The sequence below is a fragment of the Nomia melanderi genome, chromosome 10, assembly GCF_051020985.1.
Source record: "Nomia melanderi isolate GNS246 chromosome 10, iyNomMela1, whole genome shotgun sequence".
Lineage (NCBI taxonomy): Eukaryota > Metazoa > Arthropoda > Insecta > Hymenoptera > Halictidae > Nomia > Nomia melanderi.
In genome coordinates this window covers 5,165,921-5,191,131 of record NC_135008.1, presented here as the reverse complement: position 1 = coordinate 5,191,131, position 25,211 = coordinate 5,165,921, and the positions used below count along the sequence as shown (strand labels likewise).

The window sequence follows — 25,211 nt, the reverse complement described above, 5'->3', positions numbered from 1 at the left end:
GTACCGCCCGTGGAACGCAACCGCCGCCCGCGTGATTCGCGTATTTCTTTGGCTCCGAGTGCTACTCCGCACGAAACACCTGGAAAGTGAAACGATTCGCGGCCGAACCTCCTAACGTTCTCCTTATCGCCGACCTGTCGCGGCGTTATCCTGGGCACGTGTAACGCCGGACAACCAGCGCTGTCTCCCCGTTCGGAACATTATGACGCAATAGATGTTTCGAAACCGAAATTCCTGTGAGCCTTTTTTTCCAGAACCAGAGGATCGAGCTGGTGAACGAGGCTTGTCATCGGCAACGGGTAACGAAAACGGAGCAAAAGGGAATATTCCTCGATGGTATCTCGGCGCACATCGACGAGCTGCCAACAATTAATCCGGACGGACAACGGCGCGGAACGGGACCGTAACCCTATACCGTAGGACCCCCAAGTTCGAGCTTAAAGATCAAGCAAGAAAGGGTGGAGAGGACTAGAGTTCTGATCTCATATCATATTTCGTGTTATTCAAATGCCAACAATGCCATTAAAGGATTTCTCTGGTAATCCCTTGGCCGCAGTTGGCGAGAGAAACCCGATTGGTGCACGCCGAAAACACCAAGAGGCACAAAGAGTCGGCCTCGTTCCCGCTCAGGGACAGAAACGGACGCAAACAGCCGCGGGACAATGCAACCGGGTCTATCTGCAGACTTTGTTCTTTCCGATCAGCTCGTTCCTTCTTCCGCTCTCTTTACGATTCCACCCCGTTCCCTCTTAGAAGGGCTGAACCTTCGCTGTTTTTCCTGTTTTTCGTGTAAACAGGAAACCTCCGTTCACCACTTCTTCTGACAGCTGTCGGATAATGGGCTGTTTACGAGCCCGCGTACGGCATTGACGTCGCGGATAATATCTTTTTTAGGGACACCTGCCAGAATAAAAAGTAACGGCGTATCTCTAGTTTCGAATGTTCGCGGAGTAGGCGATCGTGTCGTAAGTGGACGCAGACGTGGTATATCTCGTTGGAGGCCAGAAAGCCGGTGTTTCGAGAATGGAGAGGAAATCGTGATCAGATGGGGATGAAGTCATCACCACTGGAGCGAGACACCAGCAGCCCCAGCAGGGCCGTTCGCTCGGAAACAATCACATTACACTTTGTACACCGAGCCTATCCCCTCTAAGCAACGCCCGACTCCCCTACCGAAGAACGGACTAATGTAATGTAATGTAATGATTCTTTATTCCTTTAAGCTGAAAGGACTAACGACTCCCTGAACTTAGTCGCATTAATTGAGTCGTTCTCGGCCAAAGGACACTCGGGCAGTCCTTAATTGCGCGTGTATACGCCAGAAGGAAAATACAAAGGAAACAGAAAGCAACAGGAACAGCAAACAGAACACGCTGAACAGTAAAGCCCGCGTTGGCTTTATGGACACAAATATTGATTAACATTTTGTAAAATCTTGCGCGCACACGGGATACAGGTGCAATTAAAATACCGCAGGCACGCTTTACGCAGTGATACAGAGTCCGCGTCGTTCAGCAAAAAAGATTCCGATGTCTCGCGCGGTGAAAGGTTTACAAATTCCGTGAATCGCTCGCGAATTAACATACTATACAATTACAAAGTCACGATAACGTTCCACGGTTCGCCGTTCAGGGCCGAGTAATGCGTTCCCCGGACCCCCGCGGGCCCGTGTTTTTCTTCTGTATTAGCGGATGCTCAATTTGTAATAAATTCCGGCCGAAGAGACTGGCCAAGGGTCATTAAGTTCGGTATTATAAATGCATTAAATACTACGGGGCAAACGTGGGATGAGTCAGAATCCGCACTAGCGGCGACGGGAACCCGGATTTCGGGAGGGTGGCAGGTGGCGCCAATTTTACGGACCGACGGCTGTGACGGATGTAACGAGACGCAGTTCTGCGCGAGCGTTCGTCACACGTGGTCGCTTCGCTGGGCACGATGCGACGGCCGGTTTTATGGGAAACCGGGGGTTGCCGCGACTACGGGATCAAAAATCATCCCCATCGACGTCGCCGTGACGAAACGCGACGAATTCGTGTTCAGTGAACGTGTTACACGGGGATTATGATACTTTCCACCTTGGAAGACACGTTCTCCGCGTGGCAGAAAGATTCACGCGATCTCTTTTTATAAAGAATATTCGATTAATCAAAACGAAGCACCGATTACAACGATTGAATTTAATTCGCAGGTTTCAGAGCGTAGCAATGATAAGTTATGATTAAACTCTTTTAGAGGAGATCGATTTTAGAATAATCAATCTCCCGAAGCAGCCTACGCGTTTTCACGGAGAACGTTCGATTAATCAGAACGGAGCACCGGTTACAATGGTAGAATTTAATTCGCAGGTTTCAAGGGCCGGTAATAACAAGTTATCTCGATTAAACTCTTCTGGATGGGACTAATTTTAGAATAGACAATCCCTCGAAACAACCCACGCGTTACCTGGAACGACTCCGAGCCGTTATCCGAATCTCGGTAATCAACGCGAGCGGTTGGAGACGTTCTCCATTAAGGGCGTCGTTAATCATCATCACCCGACCTTCCGTTAAATGGTTCCATTTCACGATATACTCGAGATCGGCCTTATCGATCTATCCCGGCTGGATCGTGCACGGGGTTCAGCGGGTTGCGTGCCGGCTATCGGTCCCAACAGTACACGATACACACGGGTGCTCCAGTGGGGGCCATTGTGCCAGACGTTCAGTCGCCTAGGTGTTGTATCGTCGTAGGTAGGTATAGATGGCGCGCGTGGCTCATTAGTACTAATGAGTAATGAGCCGATGATTAGAGGAGGCGGTCCGGAGGCGTGGCGCCACCTTGATCTCGCCGACGAAGCGCAAAGCAAACCTCTCCTGCCCATTCTTTTGCCGTTTCCTCCTCTTTCTTTTTCTCCTTCCGCCTCCCTCTCGCTCCCTCCTCCCTTCCTCCCTCCTCCTCGCCCCTTTCCATCAGCCCCTCTCTATCTTCTTATTCTCCAGCTCGTGTTCCTCTTGTTGGCCGGCTGTTCCCTCGCGATCTTTCCCCCACGAGGACCAGTTCACGAGCCGGTCAGCCGGCGAAGTTCCACGCTCGATCTCGGAAGATCGAGGCCCGCTATCGCGTTACTCTCTTCCACGAACCTCCGCTACACCCTCACGAACTTTCCTCGAATCGGGGTAGCCGCGCGAAGAACGGTAAGCACCGAGGGTGGCTTTCAGGGTCCCGAGAAAATTCCTTTTTTTTTCTGTCTATTTTTTTTCTGGATTTTCGGAACTGGGAGGTATCACGGAGTCAAACGTGATAGACTCCCCCGAGAAGGTCGGTGAAGATGAAAGGTATTGTTGCCTGTGCCGTTCAAGCCCGGGGCGTCGAGACCGTGTCGGGATGGTCGCGTCAATTCCACCGCGGCACTTCTGATGCCGTGCTGCTCTGATTAGGTCGTTAAGCTTGCTAATGCACCCATAAACTCCTTAATTTAACGAACGCGGCCGGCATGCCTCGCCTTCATGCGTCGATTACCACGCTGCTCCGCGCGATCCCTTTCGCGAGCAGCGTCGGAGGACAGGGAAAACGATCCCGGGGAAACGCGGCGATTGATCTTTCCCCGCGAAAGATCGCTGTCGACCGGAGAACAGTTGTAACGGGAATATTGCGAACGTTACTCGATCAATCGCGAATCACGCGTCCCCTAGAGTTTTCCTCAACTTCGAGCAGGAACCGCAGGTCGATGACACCACGCCCACTTTTGCGGCCGGTATCCGAGCTCGGTAATAATAACATAACGACGCACGAGAAAGTCCGTTTCAGTTGGAAAAAGAGTTGGATAGAAAGGGAAAGAAAGCTTCTGGGGCCACGGAGTCGGTGTCCCGCGGCTAGTGTCAACGTTTGACTTTACGAGGGAGCTGGCAGGCACAAGAATGGGAGAAAGGCCGTGGCTCGCAGGGGTCCACGGGGCACAATGGCCACCCGTCGCGGCGAGACCAGCCCCCTCGACTCCCGGACGAGTTAATGTTATTCCGCACCATCCTTGTATAGTTGCGTTTCTATTAAATAGACGTCAATCATGCGATCCGGCGAAGATTTATGTTTCCCACTGGACGTCAGGGTGGCCCTCCGAAGGGACACAGTTTTTAATAACCGCCGGTGACCCAACTCGCGATAACCTGATCGAACTATTTGCCTTCGGGACATCGGGATAGAAATTAATTTTCAATTTTAATCGTGTTACGTTCGATTTCTGCGTCGCTGGAGCCGTCGAGCAGTGATTTCAACGGCTAATGTTATTAACTCCTTGCACTCGAGGGGTGACTATCAGCTAGCACTTGATTGAAATATTCAATTAAAATAGTTTCTTAATTTATGTATCTCATTAATTACTATCAGTTGGAAACTATTGAATACTTCCAGTAAGATACTCCCGAACGCGAAGGGTTAGCTGCAACAGTTCCTTTTTATTTAGGGACTGAACGTTCAATTTAAAAGTGAAATATTCAAACTGTGTCACGTGCACCAGCGACAGTACACCCCAGAATCATAAATGTTCAATATTTTCGAAGATGTTTCCGAGATCCTCCCGTGAGATTGCGTCATCGTCGTTTCGCACGGTCCGCAGGAGCGGGAGCGCCTCGGCGAAGGCGGGCCGGAGAAAAAAAGCAAACGGCGAAACGTCTTACGTGCAACACGCCGGAAAAGGATCGGTCACCCCCTTCCGCCGGGTAAAATGTTTTTCAAACAAGCCGCTGCAGCGCGGTGGCATGAGATGCACCGGAGAAATACCGCTCCGGTCCCTTTTCCTTTTTCCAAAAGAGTAACCTGATCCTGTTATTCGCGCGGCGGAGCTCACGAGCTCTCTGCCACGCAGGAGCAGAGAGACGTGCCCCGTCCTTTTTTTTACTCGCGCTGTTTTCCACGGAGTATAATATGCGTGAAGAAGATCGGCCGCACGATAAGTGAAACCCTTGGGTTACCGAGTCAAGCAGGTATCGAGGATCTACCGGCGACCTAATAGAATCTGAAGTGCGTATATTATCGGTAGCCAGGAACCTGGAATCGTGATACCCCTACGCACACGCACACGCCCATGGCGGCTTGTACGGAAATAAATTACGGCCCCGGGGTCGAAGTAACGTTTCTGTATAATAGAACAGTAGATTGGGACCCTTCGCCGGGGCCCGAATCCGTATCGAAAGGGCGGAAAAATTACACAGGCTACCGTTCGTCTGGCTGCCAGGATCGTTCGAATCAAAACTTAACGCGTTCCCCGTTACTTAGGAACCATGTGCCCTATGGTGTTTCGGCTGAATCGGTCTTGTACCATATTGAGTTTAACGCTTCAAAACTGAAGCAGTCGTTAATGCGAAGAAAATAAAGATGCTGAACCAAGCAATGGGATTTTTTATATGTAATGGGACTTCCGTTAACGGAACCACTATCTTTTGCAATCTAGATCGTTCAGAGTCTATCCACAAACTAAATAATTCGGACTATTTGACTATGCTTCAAGATATAAATTTTGCAGACGTGCTCTATAGACTTTCTTCTAATATCTTCATTCGTTTGGATCGTTAGCAGCCCAATTAAATCGGATAAGCGACGTTATTGTGTACTTTGTTTTCACTGGAAGGCTATGCCTCGTTCGATCTCACGTAATGTATACAACTGTTCGAGCTGTGCGACAATGTTGCGGACTGATTAGCCGTTCGACTTTCACATACGCGGGGAGACAGAGATCGTGGCGACTTCGCCTCGGCGGCTCGGCACCTGTTGTGCAAATGGCATTTACATTTTCCCCGCGATCAATGCACCAACGCTGTAGTTCCCTTATCGAATTCTTATCGTAACGGTCTCGCGAACGTTTCCAATCCCGTCGAACGTTGCAACTATTTTATTGCGGCATTCGGCCGGCTGAATAAGGCCTCGTTTGAATAAAATATGCGTAAGATAAATTCGCGGCGGCACGTAGGTGACTCCTTATCAATACGGCCCTTACGAAACCGTATAAGCGACACGGAACGGCGCAGTAAAGAAAGCGCGGCTCGAATCGCAGATCATTCGATCGCTACGTGACGCGTTCGTTGTTCGCTGAACGTCTTATTCGAATCGCATCCGCCGCGCGACGGACTACACGCTCGTTTTTTCCCGGCCAGTCATGTTCCGTTGACGATCGTATCCGAATAACTTTGTCTACGTCCGTCAATCGGCTGAAAACATCGTAAGTCTTCCTTCTATCGCTGTATTTTCGTCGAACCGAAGTTTCCAGCGCGAAGGAGTCACCACCGCTGTAACTCTCTTACTTTTCAATCCACTGAATATATTCAGGGTGAACGCGTGTCCAATAACAAACAGCTTCTTCCTAAAAATGTCGACGTCCAGAGAAGCTATACTCGGGTTTCAAGTGACCAGGGACATTAGGTTTTTATCGGAGCACGAGGTGTCGCGACCAAACTGGCTTCTCCACGGAGTATACACCGATGGAAGTCTGGTGGAAGGGCTGCCAGGTGACGGCGGCGCCTCGCAGCACATCCATCTTTGTGCTGGAGGCCTGTTTAGGTCCATCCCCATGGTCCTCGATCCTCGTGCGGCTTTTGAAACACGAGGAGTCGGCAGGCAGAGGGACCGAGAGAGGAAGAGGGGACCGCCGAGTGGAGGAGGGAAGGGAGGAAACTCGAACTTGCCGGTTATTTATTAGAGGACCTCGTTAAGGTCCATCCGCGTAGCCGAGTCTCCGGTCCGTGGATACGGAGAGCTGTCACACCCGCGTTATCTGACCAGCCGCATTGTTTTAATCTCCCACAGACACCGTCCTCCTCTATCCCGTTCAAGTTTCCGAGGTCCCTTAGCCGATGGCCCGTTTCGACGTGACTAACCTGCGACCGAGTTCTCTCGTCGATCGTATGGCGCAACCGCGAGCTCCTTCTCTTCAGATACGATCTCGTTGCGTCGGATTCTGCTCGGAAACATAGGTGCCGAGCAAAGACTCGAGCCGCGGAGATTGATCACGTTGCCATCCGAGCGTCGAAGAAGCCGTACGACGCTTGCATCTCCTCGCGGAGGTGACAGCCCCCGACAAGCTCCATTTTTTAATTTTCATCGAGAACCTGGCGCGCTCAGCTCGACGAGCAATACATCTACGAACCTTCTCGACTTTTCGCTTCAAACTCAACTTATTCGTCCCTTTTACATTTATGGGAAAATCACAGAGCAACAGATGAAAATAGTACGACTGACTCTAGAGAACTCGATAACTCGACGTAGACCTTTCGAAATATCTGCAGACTAAACGCACAGGATTTACGACAGAATGTCGAGGATCGTTCCGGGAGAACAGACACAAAGTTCTTTTGTCTCATAAACGGGCGACAAGGTTAGAAGAACTTTGTGCCTCTATTCTTCCAAAACAATCTGCGACATTTCGCCAGAAACCACTGGTGTGTTGCCTTATCGAACCAGTAAATAACTCCGCGTAAAATACCATCGAGTATACTATACGTTTCGAAACTCATCTCCGCGAGCATCCATTGTTAATCCCCGATGCTCCCTAAAGAGATAAAATACTGCCGATAGGCAGCATCGCCTCGCGTTTCGCTCGGAAGACAATCGTCGCGAGCGAGGGGGTGAACGCAACGAGCAATATCAATGCGAAACGGACGGCGCCTGGATTCACCCGAAACCTCGCCCAGACTGTCGCGCGTTACCGGTGTAATATACAGCTTATTGTATATCACCATACGGTCGCGGCGCTCGGACGTTTACGAGCGTGGCTGAAGGCGCCTTTTGTAGGACAGCGACGGTACAATGTCAGGTGTCTCCGGAGGTTCACGTGGGCACGGTGCCGTGTCGTTTCACGAGGCGAACCTCCACCTACTTGGGAACCAGCCACCCACCGGCGACCGGCGTATCACCGCTGACCGCCCACGCAACAAATCAAGCGAATCTTTTAATTGCCTGACATCTTTACGACTCCTATAAAACAATGAATAGGTAGGACGCTGGAGACGCGTCCCGCGGATCGGGGACTCGTCGCTCGTATCGGTCTGTCGAATGCCGGTATATCATGTTTACGGTGTCTCCGGGGTTAAGTCCCCGTTGATTCCCGGGAAGATCCTTAAAGATCGGGGCCCCCGATCTCGGACAACGCGTACACGTCCCGATGCCTGTGGAACGACGCTCAAGGTTCGCCGCGGCCTAACAGAAACTCGAGACGCGCCGGGCCCTTTTCCCTACGCAACAGGCCTCGCCGTGTACCTGTTCGAACTCCCGGCGATGTTTCACAGTAATGGCGGGCCGCGGAGATCGGAAACGCGCGTGCAAATCCACGCGAGAACAGAGAACCGCGTCCTGTTCGCGTGTAGCCGGCGACCCGCTAAGGGGTGTATGTACGAGCTTTACGGTGCGTGGCGCGATTGTATCTTTCGCGGATCGGCTCCGGGGACCGGCGAAGTGGAAGGAACGCGTCTTGCGATCGGCTTGTAGACCGTCCGATGCATTACTCGCGCGTGCATGTTGGTTCTGAGTGATTCAGATGTTGCCGAGGAAGCAGAAGATACGTTCCTATGGTTAAGGCCCGGTACGCGCTATTGGTCGGGTCCCGATCCGCTTTCGTTCAAATATACTTCAGCTTATGCAGGTGTTCGCAGTGTATCCCGGTTCGATCTCGCTCTATCTTCGTAGAATCGAAAACAATGGACAAGCAAAGAACTTTGAACGGACCGATATTATGTATTCAGTCTGAACGTAGAACGTTAGTTTCTCGATTCTCGAACGGAGGAATTTGTAAATTTGATCGTTCATGTTTCGCGTTCGAGTGCCGATGGGGGGAAGTTAATCAGATTCGGATGAAGCTGCAACTGATTCTAAGATCCTGGTAGACGATACAGTACCATTTAAGCGCACCGTAGGCCGGACGGGAACACGGACGCAAACACGGGTCGAGTCATTCGGCGTTACAGAGAAAACAGGCCCGTAAAACCGGGGACCTTTTGTCATCTCGAAGATCGATCTCGGTTGACCGGCTGAACTCTCGTCCCCCGGCGAATAGTCGCGCGGCTAGTGTGTCACCGCATAGTCGCACGTGAAGCTCACCGATCGGCCCTGCCGAGAAGGGTACCATTTATCACGTCCGAGGGATCCTTGGGATGCTTTAAAACAAAAGGCCGTGGCGAAGCCGAGGATGTCTTCCAGGGGACCAGTCGAACGGTGCGAGTGGGGGAGAGAGGGAGAAAGACAGAGAGACAGGGAGAAAGAGAGAGAGAGGCAGCGAGAGAGGAGAGGTGGCGGAGATTCCGAGGCGAACGGCGTGGGGCCCGGTATATAAGGTGGGACAGGTGGTGGGGGGCGAGAGGGGACTCATAAGGCAGAGATTTTACGCGCCGGCGCCGGCGCCCCCCGCGGTCTCAGACGCCGCAACCATAATGCCGAGGCTGAACGTGCAGCGGACTATCTCTGGGACTATCACCGCTTGAGGTCGACCCTTCTTCTCGACGTTTCGAAACGTTTTTATTGATATTCTCGTTACATAACGATCGAATTACGGAAACTTGATTTTCTTCTTTATCGTGATTCGCCCTCCGCCCCCTAACCCTCATGACGCGCCATGCCTCTTCGTCGCGGTACACAGAGTAACAAGGAATACGTCTCACCCTCCGGGACATATCGATGCGATTAATGGCGTTGTTTAAGGATTTTTTAAAAATCCCGCGCAGGATAACCATCGGTTCTCGCCGCATCGTTGTCTTTCAACGAAGGATGGATCGAGGTTGGGAACCGATTCCTCTGTATCGATCACGCCGCTGAGCCGATCGATCCTCTCCCGTTCATCTGTTTCTATTCGTGCATGCCGTTCGCGCGGGCTTTCGTTTTCGAATGATCCCACGATCGGTCATTAATTACCCGTGTTATTAATCGTACCGCGGGAAGGTATCACTGCGCGGAACGCGATTCAACCGGTTCCCGTCGCTAACCGATTGATTTATACCCTGACCTTGAACTTTCGTTTCACGCGGAGAGCAAAAGAACACGGAGAAGCGGTTACCGGGGAGTTTGGTCGTTGTTGCCGTGGCTACTGATTTGGATACACCGCGGAGAGACAAGGCTGCTCGCGCTGATGGAAAAGAGTAACCGGGGATTCCAGCTTGGATCGATCAGAGCTCGTCGTGATTCCTCGGAGTTCATGAATATTAAGTTAAAAAGTCCGCGATGGAACAATTCGGAAATACTCGAATCTAGTAGGTGGGCAGTGGAAACTTCGAATGCCGAGGTCTCGTCGGTAGAGACTTCGGGAATTTTAAATCGACTCGACCTCACTAATTGCACATTACACGTGGCATTCTTCCTCGCAATCCTCCCACTCAATTTGCCGTGCAACGAATCTTCGCATAACTCTTTCTTTCATTGACGCCTTCAATTACTTTTGCTTTACCGGTACTTGGCCGGGAGATATCGGCGACCGGTAACATCTGTTTTATTTGATCGCGCGTTCGGGACCGAACGGGAGGATGTTATTCCGCAGCGTTTTTAAACAAACGGGATCAGCCGAGATCGCGACTGATTTCATGTTTGCTAGTCCGCAACATCCTCTCCGGGCCGATCCGTTCGGTTGTCTGGGCCGTGTACCCGTCTTCGTGGCCGGGTCCCTGTACAGGACACGCGGGCCTGTGTGAGTTCTCGGGGAGGTATAATTGAATGTTTTGTATAATTAACCTGCGCCATAACTCAAGGTACGTCGCGCCTCCAGCCGCGGGCTGGCATCCCTTCCACTCGACGCACGCACCTTCTCTCAGACGAGATATTTTTGTATCCACGGATTCGCTTATCCGGCTCCAGGTATTGCGGAATTTCGCTTCTCGATGCATCATTCGGGAAGAAGCGTTCCGGGGAACGCGAGGAACGCGTGATCGGTTTCCTCGAAGCCGCATTCTTCGAACCAGGGAACAGTTTAGAGCGGAAAGTCGCGACATCGTGGAACAGTGCAGTGAAAAGTGAGAGATTCGAGCTACGAATCAGTCCGACTTGCCTAGACGAGTTTGAAATAAACATAACTGCGGAGTACATAGATCCTGCTATTCAAACGTCTTCGTATTATTTCTCAAAAGTTGTTTTTCCAGTTTCCGTACGAGAAAAATGATCCGCATTGTGCGATACAAGAGAGCGGAGAGAGATTTAAGGGTGTTTCGATGCGAAGATCAATGGTCGAGGGTTCGGTATATATTACGGATCCCCATCGATGAAAACGTAAACAGATTCCATGGAGGCTACCATGTCGAAAGCGAAATTGAAAGGAGCTCCACCTACCATCGATTTCAGCGGCCACCTAACAACCGGATAATCGTCCCGGCGAGACCCGGCTGGCTACCTCGTGTAACCGAGCATCCCTGAAAAACCCAACAAAACCGCGCCGACCACCGGCTTACACAGTTCTGCACTAAACGGCGCCGCTGCAAATCGTGGCGCTTCACCCCCACCCCTGCAAACTTCCCGCCGGACAATTCGATACTTCGCCCGGCCGGGAGAACCGCCAGAAGAACTTCATGCCGTTCGAATATTAATGGGAGAATTCGAACTTGCTGTTAATAAAGATTCCGTCCCATTTGCTGTAAATGATCGGCCCTAACGAGAATTAATTGCCGATATAATTCCCGAACCCGCTATTCGTGTCCCGGGATAAATCGGACCTCGTTTAACCGTGAATTACGGGACGCGGGCTGTTTCATAAAAATTCCCTTATCTACCTCCCGGCAACAGTGTGATCGGTTTCGAATTATAAAGTACAAGTAAATGGTTCGGAACGGCGAGAGAAACCCGATGGAAATTACACAATTTCCGGAGACTTGTAACAGCGGTTAACGCGCCGGGTCCACTGGCTGATTTACAATAATCAAGTCGCGTTACTCCAATCCGCCGCAGCTGTCACGAAGATCTTGAACGACCCCCGTCATTACGAGACGTGTATCACCGCGATAATTTCCAAGTACAACCGTCAGTGGACGTTCGTAATTGGCCACTTTTCTCTTGGAAATGTGTTCCAGAGAAAGCTTGTACGGGACGTCTCGTTTCAGACTGTCCATAATATTTAAATTACGCGCACTACTACGAATCGTGATGCATCGATACCAGGAACAGATTGATCCTTCCTTCATACAATGTTTCAAAATGTTAAAGAGGAAGATCGTTGGTTTGCACGACATGCGCTATACACGTTCCCTCCGTTAAGCTCTAATTTTTCAAATACCACCGGAACCAGCCACCCAACGGATTTCCCCGAACAATAACTTAGTAGCACGCGACGTCAGGATCGAGCTCCGACATCGAATCGCAGCCGAGAAACCGAGCGCCGGGAACACGACCTGGAAATTTGCCTGGTGACCTTAAATCACACGTTCCAGGCGAATTCCCGATGGCCGTGCAGTGAAAAGTATGTATTCATTACAGAACCTCTAAGTGCCCATTTAAATAGCTATATTTCAGACCGTAGCCGTAAGGCCAACAACCTGTCAAGAGATCATACCCTTGTCAAAATAATCGCTAAATTATGGGATGCGTACAGTTTTAACTACCAGCTCGCTCCCCCCGGGTCAGTAACATTCCCGTTTCCTGCCTATCCGCGCGTCCCATCTCGCATCTCCGATACCTGGGCTTCCTCGGTTCTGCGTCCCATTCCTCTTTTTTTTCCGCCGTTGACTTCACGTTTTTCAGGCCTAACAGTCCCTCTCTCGCGTGTACGTGGCGCGCCGCGTCGGCCAGCATCCGCGCCGCGAATGAAAATCGCGCAGGACAGCTGACGCGCCCACTCTGCAACATTATCGGGCCCGCTATGATTAATGGGACAATAAAATCCACCTGGAAACGAGGAACAGCCGCGGGGCCGTGTAATTGTTATTTTATTCGTGTCTCCAGGATTTCGACGAGCGCCGTATCGACGGCCAAGGTCGTTAATTCTCGTCAGTCCGCGTTTCGGCGACGGCCGAGAACATCGGGGCACCGACGAGACTTTCGTCGTCCCCGGACACCTATGATAAATTGGAGTTAACCGGGATACCCAGCGAACGAACATCGCCGACCGTGCGTTTAATGGCCCAGAGCAAACGTATCGTGAAAGCAACGCAGCCGTAGACCCGGTCGGTTATTGCGCGGTAGTTTTGATCGAGCAATTATCTTGTCGTATAATTTTTTACCTTCCAGTCGGATAAACAGCGCACGCCGGTGAAATAAAATCAATTTGCCGGCGGGGCCGGCAATTTGCAGGGTTAAGCGAGAAAAAGTCTTGCTAACGACAACGAATTCGTGTTAGCTATGGCTACTTAGTATTCGCTTGTTCGTACGTATTAGTATCTTTCAATGTCCGCGCTGTTAATTCCCGTTCGAAGGAGCATCGTATACGCGGAGAGTACTTTTACCTGGTTTATAGTCGCGCAGCAGGTTTTATGTCCGATAGAACACGCAAGAATTTTTCAGTGAGCCCATTAAAGTAATTATACAAAAAACGATCTCAATGTAATTAATCCATTTAGTTAATTTGAACGATAAATCAATGTCATTCAGAAGCTCGCCACGCGAAGAGAAAACGTGTCTTCGCGTCGATGCTTTTTCCATTTTGTCTATAATTATGTATCTTTGATAGCGATACGGCGGCTGTGCAAGTGAGTTTACCATTTGATTTATGATGCGCGCCAATTAAACGTGTATTGGGTCTTATAAACGTTAGTTGTCCAACTTTCGAAGTCCGAATAAATATCGACTTCTCTGTGCGCAGCGGAGTGAACCGTACAGTTAAACAACAACCAAAATGTACAACATCCTCCGGTCACCGTAGCCAAGGGTCGCGTCGCGGGCAAATGTCATCGGAGAATAATATTCGTAGAATTATGTCCACTTAGCGATGATACACAAAGTAACCGTTTATGCTGTCCGCCGGTGATTTGCGCGTTCGTTGTCACGGCCGCTCATTAATATTAATCGATTCGTTGTCACGTGGCCGTTTCGCAATGCCTGGAAACGCGCCTCGGGCACGCCGCGTGTCTGCACGCAACCGTGATTAATGGTAGAAATGGCGGGAAAGGCAGACGCGGGTAGATTTTCCCTTATCTCAGGATTGGCTCGCTCGCTCGTTCGCTTCGGTAGCGTCGCGGATGCGTCCGTTCGTTTTTCCATCGTTAAGATCGGCGAACAGCGGGAACTCCCATCGACGACCACTTTCTCGTAGCGTAATAATGCGCGCAAAAATAATTGCGTATTGGCCGTACCGTAGAAAATTATACAGCGGTTACAATATTGCCTTCGTTACGCTCCCGTAAAAACTGAATCGATTTTCTTCACGGTGATTGGCCCGATCTTTTCATTAACCTTCGGTGACGTGGCGTTAATTGCCGGAAATTCTTTCCGCTGATAACGTTCTTGTGTGCCGAGCGGCTAATAGTTCCATGCAAACTAGCTTCAGCCTTCTGGCACGATATTGCTTGCATACTTTTCGTTTTCCTTCGTACTTAATGAGGCTCGTACGTTGCTTTAAAACAAACCGGAAACACTATTGTAACCGAACCGAAGTCAGGACTGAGCACTACAATAACATCGTTAGTTTATCAGGGGCCGTTGAATCGCATCGATGATTCTTTTGATTCATTGGAAAGTCGAAACTAGTCTAATCTCGAAGTGGAAATATTCACACGATTCCTACAGGAGACAATGCTGTCCGTAAGAAGAATATAAATTAAAACTTTTCCAGCCTGAAGTTTCGACTTGAACGTCGCGTTCGCCTGGAGATCCATATGGCGCACGCAACCAGCGATACGCAGTGGTACCACCTTTCAGGATAATCACTGGGCTGCACGGGCCCGGGGAGCGAATCGAGCATCGATGGTTGCAACGAGGGTGACGCGAAAATGGACTGAACGTTCGATCCCGTGGCCCCTTTGAAAAGCATGCGAAAGGGAGGGGGTGGTTGATATAGGCGGCGGGGCACGGGGGGCATAATAAATATCGGGTAAGGACGAGATCGGGCGCTACTTACGCCGTCAGCGATAATGACGGGGTGTGTTCGGGCTGTTTGCTTAGCGAGCAGATTAGTGAATGAATCCACAGGTGGGCGCCATCCGTCACACTCTGAATCGGATCCAGCCTGGCTGGCTCCGCCTATTCACCGACTAGCATTCTTCCACACCAGGCTCGTCTCAAAAAGGTAACCGTGTGCCCCGCGATACACAAATTACCAGCTCGTGGACCCGATTCAATCGACACGGCCAATTTGTCTCCTTTGTTCCCACGGAGCCTCTTGTTGCGCCCTCCTCGCCGCAGCTTCTTACAAAGTGCGCTCCCTACCACGGTACCGCGTGAAATTCTACACCGTGGCGCGGAGATTAATTCAACGCGTCGAGAACGGACGCTATTGTCTTGAATGTTTTCGGTAGGATAAACCGAGGAATCTAGTTAAATAAATTGCATTCTTAGTTAGAGATCTAATGTTTTCGAACATTCGGAACTGAGAACGGGTAAAGGAACGAAACATGCGCAGTCTGAGATGAATTCGAAAATGGTTAAGTGATATAAATGGATGCCCAGTGGAGATAAGAGCATAACAAATTAAAAAATAATGCGAACCGGTAGGAGGTGGGGGTTAACGCATCACTGGATTCGAACACATCTGCGCCTTCGAGCGTCCACTTTGCACAGAAAGGGTACACCCACAATCTTCCCGCCTACCTGCAGCTGCTGACAGCGAGGCTGATGTGGCACGAGACAGTTGCCTATGATATCCATCATCGCTCCTTCCGAGGATAATCGGCGGTCACGCCTATAACGACCGATGAAGAATATCGTACGGGAGAAAGGATCATCCGGCGTTGAAGATGACACCGTGGCGGATGCTCGCAGGATGTCAACGACGTGTTGAGAACAACTCACTCACATCGTGCTATGCCATTACCAGCACTCGCGAACGTGTAAAATGTAATAAAACAAGCGATTGCATTGATATCTGACGCAATTTGTCAGTCACCGTTGTGAACACGGAACGCGTTATAAAAATGAATTTCCAGTGTAATTTTAACGATTAGTACGATTAGTAGAATACACCTTGATTCCGTGAAGTGAAAATGGGACACAAGGAATTGCTGTACATACAATAGATTCGTCGAGCGATTCAAATTTGGAGAGCCGAACTGGTAGCTGTCATCAGTGGGCCGAATGCAAACAGGGAGAGACTTGTTGCACGCGAAGAAGGTACGGCCTATTTTCAACATCGCGGAGAGGGGCCCCGAAGGTACCGATATGATGGAGTGCTAAGGAGATTGGCGGACCACCGGAGTAATGTCCGCACTAATAGCAGTGATTACCCTGCCTTGTTGAGAATGAATCCGCCCGCTTCCTTCCAGACTGCCTGTTGTTCAGGTTCTACCCTGTTTTGCCTTACGGTGCCCTGCCCACGAATTGATGGATGTTTACCAAACTATATAACTGCCTGTTCCTCGGTGCAGCCTGGCCGTTGGCCATAAGCTACTATACCGTCCAATTTCCACCCGAAAACCCCGATTAAAATTTCTGCGCGTGATTCACCAAAGTCGCGTGTCGAACACTTGCGAGATAGAACCAGTAACGGATAAAATGGCGTCGTTAATTATTCGATAAGAAGTTCACAAAGAAATCGCGTGGATTATACTGGAAACTATAACCAGTCTGTTTCGCTATAAATGCATAAAATCCGGAGCGATACCGAGGAATAGAGACATCATGCAGAACGGGAAAAAAAAACGTGAAGAAAATAAGAGGCCATGCGCCGAAGACATTTATCCAATCAGCAGTCCAGCGTATTACGAGCGAACGAAATCAATTATTTATCGCCACTCGTGATTCTTGACCGAGCTAATAGGACGAAGTACAATTACGTTTTCAATGACTGTGTTTACGAACCGGTGCACGATTTTCGACTCGACGGTATCGAGCACCGGATAATTACAGCTGCATTACTGCTACGTCACCGGCAATATATCACGCGCGTATCATGCATATGCATTGCCGTTGCAGAGCATAATCGTATAGCATTAAATCGGTGCTCGTTCACGGTTACTTTCCCGCCTTCCCGCCATTTCTCTTCGGTCTCCTTAGAAGTGCACGCCCTCCGCGATCATTCGTTCATACGTCCGCGCTTTCTTTCCTTCGTATGGCTGCACAGCGGCCGCGCCGAGCGGAAACAATGAATCCGTACATATACGAGGTATAATTACGATGATTGCACGTGTTCGCCCGTTAATGAATCGCTTACGCCGGGGGTGTATCTGGGCAATGATCTCCGGCGAATCGGCCAGACAGTAATGAGAGTAACGCGAACGGAAAAGTTACGTGAGCGATGCATTCACCGGCGAGTCGAACGGCTTGCGATTATCGAACGAAATTACCGTGCCCCGAACGAGTCACTTCGCATGCGTAACCGTATCCGTACGAGAAGGCCCAATCAACCGGCGGCTCAGCTGTCAGCCGCGATAAGCCCGTTAAGCTGTCAATGAACGCGATATCCTGCAGCCTTATTAATTTGGAAGAAAAAGAATGTAGTTCGCGTGGCCGGTAGTTTTGCATATATCAATGAATAATCGTAGGAAACTGGTTAAGAGACCACGCCCGATAACGACCAGTTGGCGAAAAAGACGAATGTCGCAATGCGCGCGTTCAATTAACGATTAACCTTGCTCGGGGAAAGAGTACGCGTTTGCGAAACCTGCCCGGAGTTTCCTATTTCTCGGCGAACTAAGTTTCGTATCTCGGCGAGATCTCCTAACGATATATCTGGGACATTCCTCGCCGTCCGTACCGGATGTCTCGACGTTTCGAGCAAAAACTAAATGGATATTTCGTCGAATACACAAATTTTTCTTATTCCTCGAGGGTTCATGCTTATCACGCGAATCTAAAAATAGGCACGCGCGCGAGTCGTCCAAGGTAACGTCAAGTGTTCGCGATCGCGGTAATTGCAGGCAACGAATAACATTCTCTATCCATAAATCGAAAATCTCATCCGTAGCATGATATACGAGCGAGTGTCTCGTCGCGGGCCCGCTGATAAACGATCGGATGTTCCACGATTTTTCGCGATATTGTACTCCCGTTAATGGCATCTCGCTAGCCAATGAGTATGCACGAACGTACGCCACGGACCACCTGTCCGGCTGGTCTCTGTTTCCCTCTTTCTCCGGCCCGTCCCGGCTGTCTTCCTGTATCCTGCTCGCGCGCCGTGGCCATAAGTATCCCGTGGGGATACTCGCAGCGTGTGTCTGCGATAACTATAGCATCAGTCGAGAGAGACAGACAGAGGACTGGCAACAGAGAAAGGGGGAGAGAGAGAGGTAAAGAGAGAAGGAGCTTTAGGCGCCAGCGAGTTTCCATAAAAATGCAAGCCCGCCGCGACACCGCGCGGAGTTTAATGTCCCCCGCGCGACCTACCCCTTCGGAGAGAACACGTCCGGCGATCGGTCGCCCCGTTATATCTGCCAATGAGACGGTCGCCGGGTCTCGCCACGGAAATACGTACAATTTGTATTCAAACAGGCGTTCTTTTCCGCATATTTTAACCGGTGAATTTTAATACGGCCGCCGTCGAGGCCGTTCGCTCGCGTTCGATCGGGCTTTCCCGTATGAAGATGCTTCGACGTAAAACCGAACGGGGAAGAATACCTGTTCTTGTTTGCAAGATTGGCCGGTCGTAAATAAAAGAAGGCCGTGAGACACGCGCTGATTGGGTATCAAGAAGCGTTAGAATCTTCCCGTGTGACGCCCGTGTGGCAGGATCGAGAGAACCGAGACGGGGTTAGCTTGTATTTCTTTGTAAGGATACCGTGAACCTTCTCGACGATCGTCCAATCGGGAGGAACATTCCGAGTTCACGCAAAGCCGATGATTTCAGTCAGCTTGTAAGTCCGTGCGCGAGCTGCGGGTACTTTGACATTTTTCCTCGGGGGAATAGGTCCACCAGGTTCAGCGGACTTCTCGTCGGGATTGCAGGTGCAATTCAAGAGGCGAGGAATTCAAGCGGGAGAAAAAGTTTGCTTACAAAGTCGAACGGATGCCGAGCGTGTCCGCGTAACGAGAGTATCGTGCGTGCCTGAAAGCACGGCAATTACAGAGCTGCCTCCTTCCAAGCGGTCAACACGCGAGCCACGAACAACGCCGTAGGAGTATGGTAAAGAGACTTAATAACCGCGTAAAGATAGAATTTCAACAACAAACACCTCGCCCGTAGCGCATACAGCGGGCGCACGGAGGAAAAAATTATGACTCAATCGAATAGACGATATTAGCATTCCGTTGCATAATTCGTGGCTCCGACACGCACGGGGAATCATCGCTGATCGGCAGAGTGACTCAACCGGTGTCCCGAAGAACAACGCGCAGGATAAATTGACAGAAGAGCCCGGAGAAGGCAAGAGACTTCGTAAGTGTACGAAGGGCTGACTAAAGAAAAGTAAAAGACGGATCAATGGAAGTTCGATTGGACGCGGGCAGGAGGCGAGGGGATTGTAACGGTCCATTATTTGTTTTAGATATTAATGTTCCCCGTGGACGATCAATAATTCACCTGAGACGTAATCGCACGGTGCGCATCCTCTATCTCTAGCGCAGAACCCGTTGAAAGAGAGACCGTAGGGATGAAGAAGGACGGGGCGAAGCCGAGAGAAAGGAGACCCGTGTAAACAATAAATCACGATAAATACGTTTGCCCGGACCATTATAAAAGCTGGAAGGGGAGGGAGGGATCGACGCGATCCGGGGGGGAGGAGAGCAGCGTAGCAGCGAGAGTTCACCGATATGCAGTCCCTGGCCTGGGGCCACTCCCGACGCAGCCTTCCTCCTCGGCCGCGCATTACGATCGCTTAAGTCTCGGCTCGACTATCGAGTGATCCATCGCCTACGAATTCGACGAAGCCTCCCGCCTACCCTCGGGACATCCTCGACTAATGAGCGTGTCTCGATCGTGAACGGACTAGTCTCTCGCTCTGTTTCCCTTTCACTTGCTCTCTCTCGCTCTCTCTCTCTCTCTCTCTTTCTCTCGCTCTCTATTCTTCTCTCTATCTACTCGCTGCCACATCCTCCGGTCCGTGCCTCCGTGTTCTCTTCCCTCTTTCCTCCCTTTATCACTGTTCCATCTTTCTCGCCGCTCGTTCTTTGCCTTCCACGGTCCCAGATGTGTTCACCGTTTCTGTTTAAAAAGGGGATTCCAATTAAGAGGACCGAATGAGCTCGTGCTCCTATTCAAGAGCAGGCCGAGATGAATCGGAGACGACAGGTGGACACGACGAAATCTTCAACGGAGAAATTCGTGGCGAGCCTGGGACCGGGTGAACCGTCTCGAGACTTTGGACTCCTCGTTCGGAATTGATCGTGGCTGATGCCCGGTGAATTGTAGACGGACGATTAGAAGTAGGTATTGTTTTAGAATCCTCCGATGACGAGGGAAGGAACTATTATAATTCGAATCAATTTAGCACCGTGTGCGTTAAGATCGATGAATCCGTTGCTGGTACCTCGTCGCTGGAGAGTGCCGATTAACTCTGGGGAAAAGCGGTAAGTGGAAACGCCGAGCAGGCCGTTTAATTTCTTCATCTTTATGAAGCAGTTTCCTAAAGTACGTGACACGGAATTCGAGCGCGGCGACATTTCCCGATTCATCTATTCCCATCGAATCGCCGGGTGACGCATGAAACAGGATGCCGTGCTAGACGTGCGATAGTTGCTAGATAGGAAAGCGTGGTAGTGCATTCGAGTGCATTCCTGAGGAGAGCTGTCTGTTCACCTATGCCACCGATGTGTGGTTAGTACGTGGCGAAGGCGATGGAAGGCGAAGGTAAAGAGAGACGGAGAGTCGGGTAGGCAGATACCGGGCCCCGCGGGGGGCTCATAATTGCCGACCCTGAAGATCGGCCGACCCCATGGGGCCCTTCCCTGTTTGTTTTATTCCCTAGTTATACAAACGCGAGATCTACGACCGATATATGATAATCGGGCCTCTGGTACATCCAGGCCTTCTCTCTCGGTTCTCGTCTCTTATCTCTACCTCTCTCTTTCCTTTTTCCCCTGGGATGGCCACCTTCGCGAAACGTGACCACATTATGGACCCTGATAGACAAGGACACGTCCGAGCCAATCCCAATGAGAGTCGACTATACGGGGTCAGTATCGTGGAAGCTTTCGTCACGTCTCATCATTTATGATTCGCGTTTATTTAGATTCATCGGTGAATGGGTTCATTAATTATTCTACGTCGTGCTAGATTAGCGAGTCAAATTTCATTCGACGCCACTTCCTAGTGTTTCGCCATTGAATTAAGCAGTCGTCGTTCCCAATGAGACGGCGTTCGATCATCGGGATCTCTTTCGGAGACGTGCGTTTCGCAAAGCGGATTCGTAAAAAGTAGCTTTCGCGTACGCGTGATCCTGCATTTCAGTGCGAGGTGACCTTATCTGCGGGACAACCATATTTCAAAGAGATAGCTTCGCGAACGCAACAAGTTGCTCCAAATGCATGTAATAGACGGTATCTTAACGCGGAGGAACTGACACAGTGATTAATTATTAAGATTGCGTGTGACACGTGATAAATGCGAGCAAGGAAATGCAGCTGGATACGCAAAGGCCGGTTCGAAATCTAAATCATCTTTCACAATTACAGAAATAGTTACTCGTGTACACACGGAACATTCGATTGAGTAATATTCATGTCGATTCGCTAGCAGGTGTAATCTTCGGAACTTCCAATTCTACTCGAACGAATTGCGAACACTTCACCTAGATATTGTAATTAAATGTGTACCACTTACCTCGGCGTCGATCTTCTTGAACTCCGGGTCTTCCTCGTCTACCTCGAAGTAGAGTTCCGTGGATGTGACGGAGATGATACCGGGAGCCACGATACCTGGCGCTACCAATTTTCCTTTCGTGCTGATGTTCACCGGGCCTGACGAAACACGACCTCGTTGTAATTTAAGCGTATCGGAGTTCAAATGGTACAGCATGCAAGTAAAACGGTCACGCTTCGTTTGGCAAAGAAATTGAAGAGAACGAAAGCAAATGGACGCGAACGGAAATGAAACCAACGGAATGGAAACGAAATGAAATAGAGGTTCTAACCTGTCGGGTCGTTGTCGAGATCTCTGTCGTCTGACAACAACTCGCTGTCATCCATGAGATCCGCCGACTGCAATTGCTGCTGATGTGCACGCGAGGCTGCGAGATGCGCGTGAAACTCTTCACGCGCTTGGAGGATCGCATCCTCGGGTGCACCATGCTCGAGGGCCGCTTTCAGTGTAGCTTCGGGATGGCTCGAGCCTAGTGGATTGTGCACGAAACGCTTGCGTCTACGTGCATCATCCTCCCAAGCATCTAGCTTCCAGTATTCGGCCAATCTGCGTTTAACAAGTAAATCGTCGTTAATATTATAAGACTTCGTAATTTATTGTACCAAATCAATTCTCGACTGAGAGTCACCTCTCGAGTGCAAAGGGTTAACGTAATCGCTCATTCAAATCGACTAGTACTTTTACAAGCGTTAAGGTTAAACCCCGAGGTCGAAGGAACAAATGTGAATTCAACATGATCGTAACAATTCGTTGAATCATTCAATCAGCGGGGCATCGTAACGAGACTATCGCGACTTACTTTGCAGCCATTGGATCCATGTATCCCCATGCGCCATGTTTGTTAGACAGAATATTTCGGACCTTCTCCAGTAATCTGCTAGCGATCACATTGTCCCGTCTGCGAGCGGCTGTGATCAGATGATCGCACATCCGTTCCTCCTCCCGCCGGTCGAGCAACGTTTGCGCGCACTGCGACTGAAGAGTAAACATTTTTACGATAATTATCTTAAGCACGGGACCCGAACCCGATACGTCGAGTCCGAACGGATAATATCTGCGCGGAAACTAATTGGCCAAGGCCGGGAACGGCGGGGCGAGTACCTCGAAGTCAGCGTGCTTCAGCACGTCGTCCGCTCTCATCCGATTCAGGATAAATTCAGCCTCGTTGGCCACTCTGACTATATGATCCTTCATCGCGTGAGACAGCAACCTGCGCGTAACATAAACGTAAACTTTTACGATAGGAACGGGAATGCTCGGCCGTTGGTTTACTGCACGCCCTATAACTCTGTCGTTCTAACGATGATCATAATGAGCCTCCTTACCTTCCCTCGTTAATGAGCTCGATGAACGCGAGGCCCGCGTGTTTCTGCAAGGAGTTCTGCCATTCTTGGGAACAAAGTAGCATCACCAGCTCCACGACCGAGTTGCTGTTCTTGAAGGTGGTCAGGCCTAGCAATCAAGAGCCGAAGGGAATCGTTAACGCACGGGCGTAACGGGGACGAGGCGAAGGCCGTGGACGGACGAAAAAAGGATCGGTTGTTTAGGATCCGTTGTAAAATATATATGGGGACACTGTGGCGAATAAGAAAGGAACGGGGAAGAGACACGGACGGCCGTGTGATTTATAAACAACGCCACCAATGGATCGCTTCGTGCCTCGTTGAAAATAAAGCGCGTCGATACGCGCCGCGACCGTCATTCGCGACGTTCCACGAATATAAAATGTCCGCGAAGTGGCGCGGACAATACCGCGCCGCGAGAATACAAATGTCAAACGATTATCCGGAATACGCCTTCCATCTTCCTAAGCGAAACTATAAACTAATTTGAATACCCTCGCCCCGAGATCAACCGAGAGAAAGTCAAAGCGAGACGGCCGTTCAAATGTGACGAAAACCGAGGCGCGTTCTCTGCATCCGCGCGGAATCTCGGGAATTTTATTTATCGTCCGTGTATCTAAATGGGACTCGAGCGTCCGACACGTCACCGTTTCGTCGTGTTTATTTCTTTATCTATTTTAGCGAGCCTGTTTAATATTCCCGTCGAGAAATTCGAACGATCGTTGATCAGCTTGATCGCGTTTAAATCAATCAGCTAGGTAATTACGCCGGGTAATTCGATTTTCTAACAGACGTTCCGCGTTATTAGAAAGCGCGTTCACGAGCGAGGATACAAATTGATCGATCGACCGATCGATCGATCGACGAGCGTTCCCCGGGACATGCGTGTGTATACCTTTTCCTTCCATCAATAATTCCTGACCGTGGGAGCCGACCAGGGTTTTCGAGAGGAACGACGCGAAATCCACCATGATCTCGCGCAGGAGAGGACACACCGAACCCAACGCCATTTCGAGCTTTTGCGTGAGCGACGCCTCGCGCGAGGGCGTCGGCACCGGCAGGTGATCGACCAGTCCCTTGATCGGCAATTCGTCTGGCCGAGGTGACGCCGAAGTCACCACCAATCTGTCCGGCACGCGGACCACCGAGATCTCCGCCGATGGCTTTTCGCCGCGTTCCGCGTTACCGAGCATCTCTTGGTCCAGGACGTTGCCTTCGTTGTCTTGAATTTCTCCTGTACACCAGCCAGTTAACAATTCTCTAATCGACTCGTTAACAAAGGGGTGCAGGCAGTTTGAACATTTTAGAAATCACTCTCCCTATATGTAACCTCATGTATTACTCATGTAGCAATTGCTTTTAGTGGAAGGTTGTATGTAAATATTATCAAGTATCGATTGGTTAGACATTCGATGGAAATAGTATGTAACCGGGTAAGTAGTTCAAGCGAAACTGATTAAACGGCAATTTCTTAATAGAAATCTTACCGCGGGAATGAGCGATATTGTGAATATTCCGCGGATCTTCTCTCTGATTGGTAATCGGGATAGTGTCCCCGTCTTCGTTCAGGTTTACGTCAGTCCAAGCCTCCTCGGAGGAGTTATGCTTGTTCTCATTGTCAGTGGTGACATCGGACGGACTGGCATCCACGGTGATATTGCTACGGTGCATTGTCTCCTCGCTGGAGTCGTTGCTCTGTGAGAAAGTCGAATAAAAGGAGGCGAGATTAAAGTGTCTGTCCGCCGGCTGATGGCTTTGTGAATGTGCGGAGACACCAATCCGGAATTGATTGGTCGTCCAGGGATATCGAGCGGTGCGAGTGCGTTCGTTTCGCGAAGGTTATTGACCATTTTTCTGCTTAAACGTTAGGAGAAACGTGGAGAAAGATGTAAATATTATCGTGTGGCGAGATAACGGATAAAATTGCTTCGGTTGAAAGATACTATGAGACAGAACTACGTCTACTTGACTACATTTACTGAATACTTCTAACGAAAGCCTAGCTTTCGTCCCAACAATCTAGTCGTAAAGGTGTCTATTAAAACAGTCTTAGGAAC

The 25,211-nt window shown here is 50.2% G+C and overlaps 1 protein-coding gene across 26 annotated transcripts in view; it reads right to left on the bottom strand.

Moving 5' to 3' along the window:
• The window catches only part of rg (A kinase anchor protein rugose), a 382,141-nt gene that overhangs the window by 46,805 nt on the left and 310,125 nt on the right, over positions 1 to 25,211 (bottom strand). For all 26 annotated transcript variants that reach the window (XR_012999551.1, XR_012999552.1, XM_031982977.2 and 23 more), the window contains 7 exons: positions 24,642 to 24,849; positions 24,050 to 24,388; positions 23,137 to 23,263; positions 22,913 to 23,021; positions 22,611 to 22,786; positions 22,083 to 22,357; positions 21,773 to 21,909 (listed from right to left, as the gene is read on the bottom strand). Coding sequence is in view for 24 of the 26 variants with exons in the window: in XM_031982977.2 (XP_031838837.2) it covers positions 21,773 to 21,909; positions 22,083 to 22,357; positions 22,611 to 22,786; positions 22,913 to 23,021; positions 23,137 to 23,263; positions 24,050 to 24,388; positions 24,642 to 24,849 (1,371 nt within the window). In the remaining 2 variants the exon portion in view is untranslated. The remainder of the gene's footprint in view (positions 1 to 21,772; positions 21,910 to 22,082; positions 22,358 to 22,610; positions 22,787 to 22,912; positions 23,022 to 23,136; positions 23,264 to 24,049; positions 24,389 to 24,641; positions 24,850 to 25,211) is intronic.